The sequence below is a fragment of the Mustela lutreola genome, chromosome 9, assembly GCF_030435805.1.
Source record: "Mustela lutreola isolate mMusLut2 chromosome 9, mMusLut2.pri, whole genome shotgun sequence".
NCBI classification, from domain to species: Eukaryota; Metazoa; Chordata; class Mammalia; order Carnivora; family Mustelidae; genus Mustela; species Mustela lutreola.
Window position 1 is genome coordinate 106,501,747 of NC_081298.1, and position 15,500 is coordinate 106,517,246.

At 39.5% G+C, this 15,500-nt stretch overlaps 1 protein-coding gene across 3 annotated transcripts in view; it reads right to left on the bottom strand.

Moving 5' to 3' along the window:
- RNF103 (ring finger protein 103) overlaps window positions 1-11,832 on the bottom strand; it is a 66,854-nt gene extending 55,022 nt beyond the window's left edge. For all 3 annotated transcript variants that reach the window (XR_009357339.1, XM_059188311.1, XM_059188310.1), the window contains exons 1-3: window positions 11,602-11,832; window positions 8,907-9,046; window positions 79-194 (exon numbers count right to left, since the gene is read on the bottom strand). Coding sequence is in view for 2 of the 3 variants with exons in the window: in XM_059188311.1 (XP_059044294.1) it covers window positions 79-194; window positions 8,907-9,046; window positions 11,602-11,827 (482 nt within the window). In the remaining variant the exon portion in view is untranslated. The remainder of the gene's footprint in view (window positions 1-78; window positions 195-8,906; window positions 9,047-11,601) is intronic.
- Between the last annotated feature and the right edge of the window lie 3,668 nt (window positions 11,833-15,500).

The window sequence follows — 15,500 nt, forward strand, 5'->3', positions numbered from 1 at the left end:
CTTCTCATATCATTGTCTTCATTAGTTAAGACAATTCTGGTCAGAACTCAAATTCTAAGAAATGCTTAATCAACTCACCTGGGGTCACTGGAACAATTAAAAGTGCCTGTTCGTATTCCAAATCTTGACACCTTTTTCACCATTTTCTCCCAGTGGATTTTACCAACCAAGGGACTTCTGTCATTTGCTATGACCTGTTTGCCCAGAAAGAAAAACAGAAACTTTAATTACCTAAAATGAAATCGAACTAACCACTTACTATCTACAATACACTTTTATCTTTTGCAAAAAGATTCTGTTCCCAATTACATCATCACAGCAATTCTTGTAGAAAGAACTACTGTCCAGCTGAAAAGGCTTAAAACACTGAATACAGTGCATTAAACTTCCACACTCTGTGGCAGTTACATCGAGGGGGAATCAAAACCATATTAAAAAAGCTAGCCACATTCTTCACCCTGTAGGTCTATTCTCTAGAAATAAGTTACACAGGAAGTAAATGGCCTTTGGAGGCATTTCTCAGCTCCAAAAATTTTAAACAATAATCCAAATAGAGCTTACTAGAAATTATCATATGTGGGTTCAATGAGTTCAAATTTCACTTTTTAAAAATATTATTAAGGATCCGAGAGTCAAACATATGTTTTCTATTAAACTATGCTTTAACTAAACCAATACTATTACTTCTACAGCTTTTTCTTAACAATCATGAAAAGGTTCAAACATATAAAAAAAATTGCTGTAATGAATTCTACACTCTTGAACTTCTACTTCAAATTTGCAAATAGCTTTCAAACACAAGTAAGACTGGGAGAAGTCAAAGATATTTTAAAAAAAGAAAAGAAGGAAAAAGAAAAAACTCTAATAAGTTAACCTCCAAAATGAGTCATGGCTTTTTAGACTTTCTAATCGTTAACACCTTTTCCTTTTATTCCCTAATCTTTCTGCTTTGAATGAAGGCAGGACTTCAACAGACACACCAATAAAAAACAAAATTATATGTTAAAAACAAAAACAACTGAATAGGAACTTAAAGGAAAGTCAAAATGTCTCTAGTCTTCACAAAACCATCTGTTTGATTTATTTTAAACCTAGGGTATATAGGCCAAGTTTATTTTTACAAAGGCTATGTAACTGATGTTATCTAATTCAAAATTACAACACAATACTCGGGGGCCCTTTCTAGGAGGAAGGGCCATTTTCATGTTCACAATACCTCCAGGAAATGAAATCCCAGGTGCATGAGTGAAATGAGTGCCAATATATACCCCTGGGAGACACAAGAGTGGTACAGCTACCTCATTGTGGCCTCTCTGCTGGGAAGCCTAACAAAGGGCAGCAGAAAGAGACAGAGCATGTGGTGGTGACAAGTGACTTGAAATTCACTTTATGTCCACTAACCACTGCCCTACACCATTGCTATCATCCCCACATCTATAGAGACTTATATGCTATACATAACATTTTGTAGTAACTCTGATGCTTCATAAATACACAAACATTACGCAATTTAGAGCATTAAACAAATGGTTATAATGTGCTTTTTAGTAAAAATAGAGGTCTTGTTGAGGGAGACATGAATTATTTATTCAAATGCTCAGATGGTGGAGGTAAGCAGAAAGAAGGTAATCTGAGGACATGAAAGCTCTTTCTGAGGAGGTTCATGCCAGTTACGTTACCTACTAAGTCCCTAGTTTTCATTTTTCCATGGTCCAAAAGGTTTGGATACATTTTATCTGAATAATCAGGAGAAAAAGCAGGGCAGGCATTTCTCTTCCTTCCCCCCACCACTACTCAAGAGTCAATATGGTAGTTCTTCTTTCCAACAAGTAATCAAAGAAATCTCAAACTTATTTTTCAGTTTACTAAGAAGGTTTAAGAAGTCTCCATGCAATCATATACCACTCTACTCCCTACTTTTTAAAATAACTCTTAAAGAACTTCTTTTCACTCCCATTTCCTGATCAAGGCTGCAAATGACCCAAACATTTCAGGTCAGTGTTTATAATGACATTGCACCAAGGGGTTAATTAAGAGGTTGTTCTAATCAATGTAAGTTATGGCCCTATATCTAGGGGCATCTTTCAGTGAATATCCTGTCCACTGTACAAGTATCTTTCAGACTTAAAAGAGCTCAATTCTAGGAAAGGAAGTAGGAATGAGAGGGGGACATTGGCAGGCACTGCTGGTTACAGCATAGACAACACAAGTTTGTGATCAGAGGTAGGAACATCTGAGCAGGTGCATGACAATGTGTAACCCCAGGGCCTTATTTATTCAGCAAGCTGTACCCACACCTGCTTTTGAAGAGTTTAATCATCCCTAACACAGAGGGCCACACAAAAATGAAAACTCCTGTAGGCATTCATTGCATGAAAGCATTTTTATTTAACTCTGAAGTTCTATTTATGCAATTAGAAATTGCTCTGTTCAATGTCCTATATAGTTCTATTATTCAACTTATGGCTTGGCATAAATTAAATTTTACAGAAGTTGAATTAGATCACCATTAAAAAATTTAATATTTTCACAAAATAACCCACCTGGCTGAGTCACATGGCACTAACAAATACTCTAGGCCTATTACTACTGTGTCACACCAGTAAGAGTTCCCAACTTACAGCTCATGTCCAAAAAGTATGCATGACGATTCTGAGTGGCACTCACATTGCTGGTCTTATTAAAAGTAGAGACATATTCCTTGGCAGTTCAGGAAAGATGTTGTGTTCTCTGTGGGAAATATTTTCAGGACTAGAAAAAAACTAGATGAAAGTGCAGCCTGAGTTCCAAGTCTGGAACAGAGTTGGTAGCATAAGCTGGAAGTGAAGGAATCTTACCCTCTTTCTTCCCTAGTTATCTGCCTCTCTAACTGGCATCCCTACACTTGCTCACCATTGCATTTCCTGCAATTAATACAGTGTCTAATTCATCTGGGTACTCATTAAACATGTATGCTGACCTAAATTATTTCAGCTTTTTACAGCTTAGTAACTTCATTCTTCTATATCTGACTAAAGTTCTCTAAAGCCACCAAATTTTTGTTATGTGTTATAAGTCCCTTCCCTAGCAACCTATCATCTGGAATATTTTCTGGACAAACATTAGCATAAACAGTACCTTGCTATGCAATTGTATATTAATGTTTTGGACCCCAGTCAGATATGAGGACTTTCAATTCAATGAATTTAAAAATACACTTTTTCCAGGGGTGCCTGGATGGGTCAGTCAGTTAAGTGGCTGCCTTTGACTCAGGTCACGGTCCCAGGGTCCTGGGATTGAGCCTGGCATTGGGCTCACTGCTCACATTAGATTTCAAAAAATATTTGTTACATGGTTAGATGAATGGATGAAACCAATGGTTTGCTGGTAGACATTTAATAACTAGCTCTCCAAAAGAAAAAGGAACTTCTTATTTCTATTACTTGTTGATTTCCTTGGTATAAATACTACCATATGGTGATTTCAATTTCCCAACATGTTATCTCTGAACATGGAACTGGGAAGAGATGTTAACAATCACCCTTCATGAAGCAGTATAAGTTGGCTCCAGCACACCACGCATGGAACTGTGTTGGATAATGTGTGATGCTAACTGCCCATATTCTCTGATGTCAAACTAGTGTGGTCTGGTTAAACCTTCAAAGAAAAACTGCACCTCAGGTTCTTATCTATTCCCTTCCTCCTGTATTACAGGTGTTACAATTGTATAAGAAAAAAACCATATACTTTTGCCTAATTTTTAGATTTGGGTTTTATTACTAATCAGAACATGTGCCATATAAATCTAGGCTAAATTAAATAACAAAACTCCATAGAACAGGAGTGCTGGGCTATGATATTTTCTGCATTTGTCAGTATTTCATTATTTTTTTTAAAGATTTTTTTATTTATTTGTCCGAGAAAGAAAGAAAGGGAGAGAGACAAAGCACAAGCAGTGGGGAGCAGGAGGCAGAGGAAGGAGCAGGTTCCCCACTGAGCAAGGTTTCCCACCACATCCCCGACCCATGCAGGACTTGATTCCAGGACCGTGGGACTGTGAACTGAGTCAAAGGCAGATGTTTAAACCACTTGATCCACCCAGGTGTCCCCCTATATTTCATTACTAATGGGGAGTTTCTACTTTCAAAATCATAGCCCAACTTAAATAAATATATGCAAATTATATAAGATCATTAAAAGTGAGGACAAGTGATTGATTGACAGAAACAAAATTAAATGGCATTTAATTATTTCTTTGGTATCCCCACTAGCTTTCTTTATGAGTAAACAAAAGTAAAAGTTTTTCACTAGTATAAAATAAATGATAAAATGGCTTACCATGTATTTTACCTTTAGGGTAGTGTCAAGAAAGACACTTATTTACTTTTATTTATTTATTAATAGGTTAGACTCTCCATGGAAAAGACGATTGTCTAGAATAAAGCTAAACAAGTTTTAAGACAGCTATTAACTCTTTTTAGCCAAACACGAAATATAGTAACATAATACTTCAGCAAATATTGACCCAAAGCTTTACTTTAAATCACATGATGTTTTTCACTGCTACCTCAATTCTAGTGACGTTAAATTCCTTATGATGGGGATAAAGCCAGTAGGGAACAAATATCACAGTCCTTCTTTGAACAAGGTGAGAAAGGAGAAATAGAAATGTTAAGATAAGGATGAACCCATGAAACCCACAGAGCATGCTAACTTTTCCATTTCAGAAGCCTAACCACTATTCCATCTGCCTCTCTAAGCGTTTTTTGAACAGGAAAAAAAAAAAAGTAACTATCTTTAATTTGTGGCGCTCAGAAGATTGGGTGGTGGTAAAAACCAAAGAATTCACAACACTAAGTGATAAATAACTGAGGAGAGATATGAGCTGAGGTTAGGAACAAAGTAGGAAAACTCAGAATGTTACAAAGAACTCTTAGAAAAAAAGAGGATTCAGTTGTTCCATGGGTTACATAGTATACTGATGATAAAGATGTCCCATATGTGTTGCTGCCTGGAAAACTAAAATTAGCTCTTTTCTTTTCATCTCATATTACAGAGAATACAGGACAGACATGGAAAACCTTGACATGAAAAGGAGCATCCTAATACTCTGGTTCAATGTAAAGATAATTCATGAGCATGAATACATCTTAAAACAATTAAGAAGAGAAAAATAAAAAGGCCATTAACATGTATCATGCAGAAAATAAAAGCATGAATTGCACAAAAGATACAAATTATAAGAAATATAGAAAGAATTAAATAAACTATACAAATTCAATTTTTCTTGTGTAGTATCACAATTCCACATGTGGTGTCACCAAAAAAGATAATCAACCTAGGTTACCAATCTATAATCTATAATCAACCCAGATTACTAATCTACTCCAGAAAAATGAAATGACCACGTGATAGAATAACTAAGTCATATACCCATTTATTAAAGTTACATTTTCCCTAAATAAGCAAATCCAGACATCCTTTCAATGACATGATTTATAAATCTAAAGTGTTTATTATCAGTTATATGCCATCTAGCATATAACAAATATACATAGCATATAGCAAAAATACATTTTTTTCTCAATAAATACAAAAGAAAACCACAATTCATGGGAATAAGGAATAATATTAGAAAAATGGGAGGAAAGGAAAGAACTCTGATGTGCTTCAATATTTCTTACACAGCATACCTAAAATAAAAGCAATTTAAGGAGGATTGAACTGGCCAGGATCTATGCATGACCAAAAATTTTTTTTAAAAATGACAGAGCAAACTGAAATTAGTCACGTTCTTTTAAAGTAAATAGAAACGAATAATTCAAATCACTAAGAAAATTTTTTTAAATTATCATAAATATGACCTGAGCTGAAAGAATGACAAGCAACCGAGAGAATACTTATCTTGTTTCTAGCAGACATTTTCAATTTAAAAACAAAAACCAACAGCCCTCTCTTAAGAGCTAAAACCAATGTTTGTGCTAATTAGCTTAGCTGATGACTTCAGAATGCCAGAAGACAGGATTTCAATCTCAGTCTTCTCAGTTGTCCTGCCAGAGATGATTGTTCTAACCCAAGCCAGGCATCTGACAGATGTAAGTGACTGGCCCCAAGGGACACAAGCCAGACACTGGTGGTCAGTGCAAACACTGAATGTCATTAGAAAAATTAAATGTATGTCCTACTATCATTAACACATGGAAAACCACATAAATATATTCCATTTTCCTTAAGAGTCATTTTTCAACTACTAATACCTTGTGAGGCTTAAAAAATATTTTAAAGGAAAATAATTTAGTGATTAGAATTTATAATGCTAACATTCACTATCATTCATTATTTGTTCTACATTTCACTCAGGTGTCCCTTTATCAGAATTTTTTTGCCACTCTCTATCTCCTTATTCTTCTTTTTAGTATTTTCCACTAACTTGATGCTATATTAAATATTTACTTATGTATTGCATACCTCTCCCAACTGGAATGTGAGGTGCCTGAGAAAGCAGGGACTTAGCCTGATGTATGTTCCTGGTATATCTCCAGGGCCTGGCATACAACTAACTGCTAAATAAACTAGTTGAATTTTGTCACCTATTAACAGAGTTTAATTTATGTTTATCTGTATTATTATTTTTAAATTTTATTTATTTATTTAAGAGAGAGAGAGAAGGAGAGAGAGCAAGCAGAAGAAGAGGCAGAGGAGGAGAGGGAGAAAGAATGTGAAGCAGGCTCCACGCTCACATGAGGGGCTTGATTCCACAACTGTGAGATCATGACCTGAACTGAAACCAAGAGTCAGAAGCTTAACCAACTGAGTTACCCTGATGCCCCCACAGTTATCTTTTTTTTTTTCCCCTCAAGATTTTATTTATTTATTTGATAGAGAGAGAGATCACAAGTAGGCAGAGAGATAGGCAGAGAGAGAGGGGAAGCAGGCTCTCTGCTGAGCAGAGGCTTAACCCACTGAGCCACCCAGGCGACCCGCCGACAGTTATCTTTAATGGAACATTAAAGAGCAGTGAGAGTGCCTGGGTGGCTCAGTGGGTTAAGTGTGTGCCTTTGGCTCAGGTTACTCGCAGGGCCCTGGGAACCAGTCCCACATTGGGCTCCCTGCTCAGCTGGGAGCCTGCTTCTCCCTTTCCTTCTGCCCAGGCTCTCCTGCTTACGCATGTTCTTTCTCTCTCTCTCAAATAAGTAAATAAAAGCTTCTTTTAAAAAGTCTTAAAAAAAAAAAAGAACATTAAAAACAGTAGATCATTTATAAGCCTAGAATATATGTTAATTAGTGAACCAGAATGTGTTCATTGTCTACAGGCAGAATCCTACATACCAAAAGAATATTTAAACTTTGACATGGCTTTTTCAAGTTTGGAAGGTGTTCAGCATCTATTTATCATTCATCTTTATGGGATCACTCAACGTATGGAGAAACATTTAGATAGAGAATACAGATAAATGGGACAGGTGATTCAACTCAGTATCAGTAAATAAAATTAAAAATTATCAAAGCCAACAAGTCTTTCTTGATCAGACCATCAGATATAAATATCTGGGAAAGGAAATGGAATAACTATTTACTTATGAATTAAAGCTTTAGAGATGCTAGTTTATTTTTCAAATACAATTAATTGACAGAGAAATAAACTAGAATTTGATGGATAATGCACAGACTACACCCATAACCTCCCAGGTTCTCCCTTTGCTGAATTTAAAAATTACAGAATTAGAGTATTTGACAGGTAAAAGGTTAAACACAATTGGAAGACTGCATGTCAAGGAAAGTGATGAATAGCTTATGTAATCACCTGAAGAATTCCCAAACCTCAACTCTTTAACCTTTAACTCCGTGGACCACAGTATTATTCCACTCTCTTTACATGTATATGTTTTATTTGAGGCCAGGTACAAGACAAAATCTGTCTATCCATAATTATATTGCAAATCTACGACAGGACCAGATCTGCATCTAAGGTCTCTGAACTCCTAGCTTTTTTTTACTATGTTTTGACATTACTGTCCTCAGAAAGAAATATGAAGAAGCTGTGAATCTAACTTAGCCAACCCCAGAGTGAAATGACAAGAGTACTAGAGAAGAAATCTGGGGCCCTGGGATTTGATCCTGATTCAATAATCATAATTTTAGCGAAAATCATGCTGTTAATTTAGTTGATATTTTACTTTAAGTGATCTTATATTTTTAAAAATTTAACTTTAGCCTTGTCCTAAATAATATTTATGAAATTACATGTTCAATATAATACTGACTAATTTGCATTAAAATCCATAAATGATAATGTATGCCCACTCATTTACCATGAGTGATATATAAAGCACACTCTGTGAAACATAAAAGACTATTTTTTAGGCCCTTCATAGCTCTACATAGCTCTAATATGCTAATTAAATTTCACAGTTTTGATATCACAAGAATTTAGGGTTTAAAATGATCATTTCATCAATTTCACAAGCTGAGTAATGAGCACTCCCCACCATTCCCCACAATATCTCATCCTCTATAGTCATGAAGTTGGCTATTTCCCCAATAGAAGGATTTTCTTACTTTGATTTCCAGGTTCTTCCTTTAGATACAAAAACCGCTTGGATCACTGAATTAAAAACTGTTAACCAAAACTGAAACAGTGCAAATAGCTCAACAAAAGGAATATATCTGTGTAGTTCTTACTTTAATGAAGATCCAACAACTACAATGGATTTGTCAACTCTGTTTTCCCAAAGCTTTCTCTCCCCTCTCTTCAATTTTCATTTTCCTTGGTCTGCAAAACCTCTTTAAGAGGTCATTGGAGCCTCCCTATGTGGGCCCGACTTATGTTTAAGAAAAATGACACAGGTACACAAAAGTGTCACTAGCTGGTGAGTGAATACTATTCCGGTAAAAAATAATTTTACTTCTATCACTGTTTCTTATACCTGAACCAGCCAGATGCCATCCTTTGTGTCTTCTACAAGCTCATAGAAGTGCATTTCACCACTGAAATTGGTACTAGAAACGGATTCAGATGCTTCTTCTTCCTTGAGGGCAGAATAGAGCTCACCTTCCATCAAGTCACCTGAAGAAATGAAAAAAATAACACCAGTTAGATTTCAAAAATTCTACATTCCCGGGGCACCTGGGTGGCTCAGTGGTTAAACGTCTGCCTTGGCCTCAGGTCATGAGCTTCCAGGTCAGTGGGGAGTCTGCTTCTCTCTCTCTCCCTCCGCCTCTCCCCTTGCTTGTGCTTCTTCTCCCTCAAATGAATAAAATCTTAAAAAAAAAAAAAAATCTACATTCCCAACTTCAATAATTAATTCCATTTTACACTGTTAAAAGTCATATCACAGTACTTTCATCTCAGTCTATAGAAAAGAAAAGTAGAACCTGAATATATCCATTTAAGATTCACTCAGTAAATATGTCATAAGAACCTACTAGTATCAGGCAAATATGAACAGATAAAAATCCACCTTCTCATGGAGCTTATATTCTAGTGGGGTCATCACATAACCTGTTAGGAAATTACTTAATTTCCTGCTAAGTCCAAAAAGCCATCACGGTATTATTTAGTTTTGTGTGTAACATGCTGGGCTTCAAATAATTTTTAAACAGTATGATTTATATACTTCTGACTTACAAGATTTAGAAATGGGTTTATAGAATTTGCCATTATCACTTGCTTAAAATAGCATAAGGCTTTTAAGACTTGATGGTTAGATACAAAATATTACCTGTAAGAAAAAAAACCTCCACATTAATACTCAAATTTACAGTGTAAATTGAGAACTTGTGTCATCAAATAAAAAGTAAACACTACTGTCAAATTAATTTTTGCCTTAATGTAAAAACAAGCATGACTGCAGCAAAATCATTTATAACAAACATTTAAATTATAAAGTTAAATTGCTACACCAAGACCTCTCTGCTATAAAATGTGTGATCCTAGTCATACTGTTGTGAGCTGTGTGTATTCTTTAAATGATATGCACATTCTTTGTATACCCACAGTGACAAGTATTTTTAGGCCCAAAGGAAGCAACACTAAATAAAAGTCAAAAGAAAAAAGTGTTACTAATTTTTTTACCATGAGAAATGATTTGGCTTTGGTAGTTCTGATACTTCTAAACCTAGAAAATTAACTTATTAGACATCTACTTTACTCCATTTCCCATCTCCCACCCTTGTGGTAGAAGTCACCATAAACCAGTGAGTAAACAAGAGGCAAGGAAAAAAAATGGGTTTTACGTTTTCTTTAAAAAAAAAAAAAAAAAAAAAAAGGCATCACATCTACAGAGGGTTCCCTCCTCTACTCCAGTAGTGAGATACAAATTTGACAACCCTCAACCTGCAAATATGTAGTGCTAAAGTCGTCTGAAGTTAGTATTCTTAATGGCTACAGGGTACTAAATAAGGAAAAAAACTATCTTGTAAAGGACACAGCAGACAGATATATTTGAAACAACAATAAAGATAACCATCAGTTTCAACTGCTTCCTATAGCAACCCAGAATGTCTTTCTCAAGTTACAGTACATTCCCCTTCTAGACATTTACCTAAACAAAGATATATTTTGTCCAGGGGGTGAAAAAAAATTAACATATTTCTTATTCAATCCTACCCCCAAACCAACAATCACTGACAATACACTGCTTAAGATGTTAAATAAATATTCTCTTAGCTATTTCCATTCTATTTCTCATTCCATTTAAGTTGATGCAGCTGTATCCGACTTCTAAAAGGAAAAATAAAAGTTTACATCCAAGACATAAAGATTTTTTTAAACACTGACAGAAATATAAACTCTTCCAAAACAAAACAAGGTAGGCATTCACAAAACATATTCATTCACTTTATTTTCACCATAAAGTATGAAAAGCTAATACTGTATACAGTTAACACTTTCTCTATAAACTCATGATTTAAAATTTAAATCTTAGTCCTAAATGCCTCTTTGATATTAAGGATTCCAACATTTTTTCTTCCTGTCATTATACTATGATTACTATCCTGACAAATACTGCTATCTACAGACAACGTTTTGGGGTTTTCCTTTTCTTATATCCCTATGAATTTCAACCGACAAATAATGCTTTCTAGTTTGCCTGCAACTGCGTGACAGTCTTTAATTTTAAAAAAATTGTTTCTTAGGCGCCTGGGTGGCTCAGTGGGTTAAGCCGCTGCCTTAGGCTCAGGTCATGATCTCAGGGTCCTGGGATCGAGTCCCACATCGGGCTCTCTGCTCAGCAGGGAGCCTGCTTCCTTCTCTCTCTCTCTCTGCCTGCCTCTCAGTGTACTTGTGATTTCTCTCTGTCAAATAAATAAATAAAATCTTAAAAAAATAAAAATAAAAAAATTGTTTCTTAGTAAACAATGTTAAGAACTTGCACTTATATCTGTTATTTAAAAAACAAAGCTTAAAAGGACACAGCAACACCCGGGCAAATAATTCCAGTCCTCTTCTCAAAACTGGATTCACTTTTTTTTTTTTGGTAGAAAACCTGGACAGCTCACGGAGTAGTCGGCTTAACCCTTCCAGGTAATGTCTCATTCTGGAGGAAACAGCAAGAACGAGGAAGCCCAAGTCACCCCCTCCACCCGGTGGAGGGGACCCCAGGGGCGTCCGATACTCGCCTGACTTCTCCACCAGCTCCCGGACATCCTTCTTCTCGGGCAGCCCTGAATATCCCAACCCCCGGCACTCCAGAATGGTCTTCAGCTTCTTGAAGCTCAGCGCCACCGGATCCACCAGCTGGGTGGCCAAGATGCCAGTTTCATACCACACAATGGCCTCAAAAAACCTGGCCAGGACGAACAGGACCAGAAAATAGAGGAGCAGGAAGAATAGCTTCAGCCACATCTTCCCCTGCGTCTTCTCTCTTTACAGAGAGCTCGGAAGACGAAAAAGAGAGGCGCAGAGCGGGGGAGTGGGTGCTCACGCCCGCCGGGGCGCGGGCACTGTCCCAGCGTGGTCCGGCCTCGCCGCCCTCACTGTCGCGCCATCGCCGGCCGCGGGGCTGGGGGTTTGGCTCCCGGTGCGGGGGTGAGGAAAAGAGGAGGAGGGGCCCAGGCGCAGAGCCTCTCGCGGGGCCTTCCAGTCAGGAGATGAGAAGAATAAAAGGGAAAAAACTAGAAAAAGCCCATCAGTCAAACACCGAAAGGAGCGGGACGCGGGAGGGCCGGCGGGGAGGAACAAAACGAGGGACGTTACCCGGGCGGGGGGCACTGACCGAGGTGGCGGGTCGGCCTTCCAGCACCGTAATCTCAAGGGGAGGGAGGAGGCCCCCCAAAATCATTCAGATCCACAAAGGAAGCGGGGTTCTGGCGGGAGGCCGGGGCTGGAGGGGCGGCGAGCCCGGGAGGCGGTTGGGGCCGACCGGCGGCGGGCGGCGGCTGGTCAGGAGAGCGAGGCGCTCCGCCCGGCCAGGCCCCGGGCCCAGCTCGGGGAGGAGCGGCCGCCGCAGCGCAGCGCCCGGAACCCAGGCCCCAGGCCCCGCTGGCCGCCCAGGATCCGCGAAAGGCGCGGCGAGCACCGCGGCGGCGGCTCCAGGTTCTCTCAGGCCGGCGGGCGGCGCCTTTCAGGCGGGCGGGCGGGCACCGCGGCCCGGCCCGGGAGGGGGCGTCGCGGTCTCTGCAGAGAGAAATAGGGCGCGCGGGCCGACGGTCCTGAAGAAGAAAAGCAAAAACAGGCCTGAGAGGGCTCCCCGGGCGGCCCTGGGGCGGCTTCCTGGCCTCGGAGCGCCCGCCCCGCTCAAATGGGCGGCGCGGGTCTCGGCCGCCGTCACCTACGCCCCCGCCACCTCGCGAGGCCGCGACGGTCGCCTCGGGAGCGGAGGATCAGCTGGGGCCGCGGCCCGGGCCGAGACATAACAACTGACGTCGGCGGCGGGGCGGGGCCTCGGGCGGGGCAGGGGCGGGGAATGGGCGGGGCCACGATGGAGCGCTCGCCGGGGCCGCGTTGGGGACAAGTGGGCGTGGAGGGGGAAGCGGGCGGCTAAAGCAGGGGTCTGGAAAACCGTGCGGGGTCGCAACCTCCGTTGGGCTTCAGAACAACTCCCAAAGTTGCCTGTCCGGTGCCTTCTTCACTCTTTCCTTTTGTCCTGAAGATGTTCAGCACATGATTTTGGGCTAAGGGTTGGACTTTGGACTCTGTCACTTTGTGTATTTTTCGTACAAATAGGGCAGTTAATGATCCTCTTAAAATCGGTAAAACTAGATGAGTACGTGCATGCTAGGTCCTGGTGCAGTGGAAAAATTGGGGCCCTGTCGTTTGAGAGGGTAGAAAACAATGATTTTCCGTTTCTCGAGTGAGAATGTAGTTTGTGCACGACGTGTATTGGAGGAGGTTTGGCCCAAACGGGAGTTAGAACCAGGCCCACTTGTCCCTCCGGTTATAATTTTTCCTCCCCCTCTTCAGTGTTAGGGGTGTTAAAAGCCGGGTATTGGGTCGGTGAGTTCCCAGGACAAACGTGGCTGAGTGTTGATATGTCCCTGTGCAAAGTTTACATGTCTTTTCTTTTGTTACCTTTCCCGAGTGTGGCCACTGCTAGCAGGAGGAACATATATAAAGTGAGTGATGTGGGTGACTATGCACTATCCAGTTCTGTATTTAACCTCCATGGAGCATACTCTTTTCTGTCAAACCCTGTACCAGTCTTGAGGGAGAAAGAGGTTGCATAATTAAACTGAGGAGGCTGGCTTCTACCAGCTCCCTTGATCAGGAAAGAAAAGACCCAGGAATTGTGCAAAGCTGCAAAGCCGTCAAATATCCTGAACCAGGGAGGGGAGAGAGTGTAATTTTAGGAAGAATGAAGGTGTGATCTTCCATCACGGAGCAAATGAGAAATGGAAACCAAAAAAACGGACCGTGAGAATGTAGCCTCAGAACAGCACCCCTTTAAAATAAAGCACACAAAGGTATTTCATTGGCCATCTAGTGGAGGAGAACTTGGGAGGGGATGGGCCCAAGGGAGCAGGCAGGAAGAATCAGAGGAACAGATACAAGAATGCATACCCAGCTCTAGGCCTCTGCTCCTGTGTCTTAACTAGCTTTAATGTGGCTTTGTTTCCATGGCTGGCAAATCAACATGGGAGGATATATTAAACAGTTCATTCTAACAAGATTGTTTCTGAAATTTCGGAATCCTTAGGCATGTCAAGGTGACCCTGTGACTGGGCAATGTTACTGTCCAAACCTTGACATATAATGTGAACCCTCATCTCAAAGCAATGTACTCATTAGTAAAGAGAGACTGACCCCAAATCAAATAAAAGTTGGACTGTGAGCTGAGGAGGGAACCATCCAGGCTAGAGTTTCAAACTGGAAAAATACTAGTGTGTGGGAGGGACTCCAAAGAAGGAAGTAAAGAACTCTTTTGGCATTTCTTTTTGTTTCATCTGCCTGTGATCTCAATCCCCTTGCCTTGTTCCTTCCTGGTTAAGCTCTTAGAAAAGATAACAGCACTGATCAAAGAATGAACAGGACTGGTGGGATACAGTGGTACAGGCATTTATTTACATCCTTTTTCAATAGGATGTACAACTTTCCAAAGGGCAGTTTACAATAGGAGTTAGAAGGTGCCCTGAAATACATGATGATTGGCCCAGTAATCCCACTTCCGGGAAGTTGTCCTGAGGAAATAATTGGACATGTGCACAGAGATGTGTGTGCAGAATTTTGCTGTTGCTGTAAAAGAATAATAATAGAAATAATAGAAAAATAATTATTAATTATTAATAATAGGAAAAAAAGAGTAAGAACAAGCAACCCAAATATCTAGCAACAGAAGACTAGTCAAATACAGTAATCTAAATGGTGAGCTACTAAGCCGCTACTAAGAACCATATAGGCAAATGACTGTAGACATGAACCTATGTCCAAAAGAGAGAGTGTTTGGAGAAGGAAAGCAGGTTACTAAGAATTTTGGATCATATAATCCTATTTTTTGTGTTAGTAGACAAAGGTAGAGATATATATACACTGAAATGTAAACCACGTTCATTTTTAGATGATGGGATTTGGATAATTGAAATTCTTTAATTTTGTGTTTTATCTCTATTTCATTATTTTTCTGCAATAATCATGCATTATTTTTATAATTTTAAGATATGTTTTAAAAAAAACAACCATTAAGACTGCTTCCCTGGTCTGGAGGTTTGCAGCAGGAATTTATTCTCTGAGACTCTGAGGGGTGGGCTGTTTTTCCATGAGGGTGATTTCAGTTTCCACATTGCCTAACTGGGCAGACTAATTATAATTTCTGTTCAAAGACCAGTCTGACAGAAGGATGTTTGAATTATTCATTGGTTTTCATAATCTGTTTCTCTTACAGCCAGGCTATTAACCTGAGTTCTTGATTTCGCTTCTCAGATTCTGTTTATTTGTGGGATGACATAAATCCTTATCATTTGATATTGTGGCAAGAACATGGGAACCATCTTTAGTGGGCCTGATCCAGTGTCACAGCTGATCTAGTATCTACTAGCTGTATCACCTTGTTAGAAAATCACAATATCTGTCTGAACTCATTTTT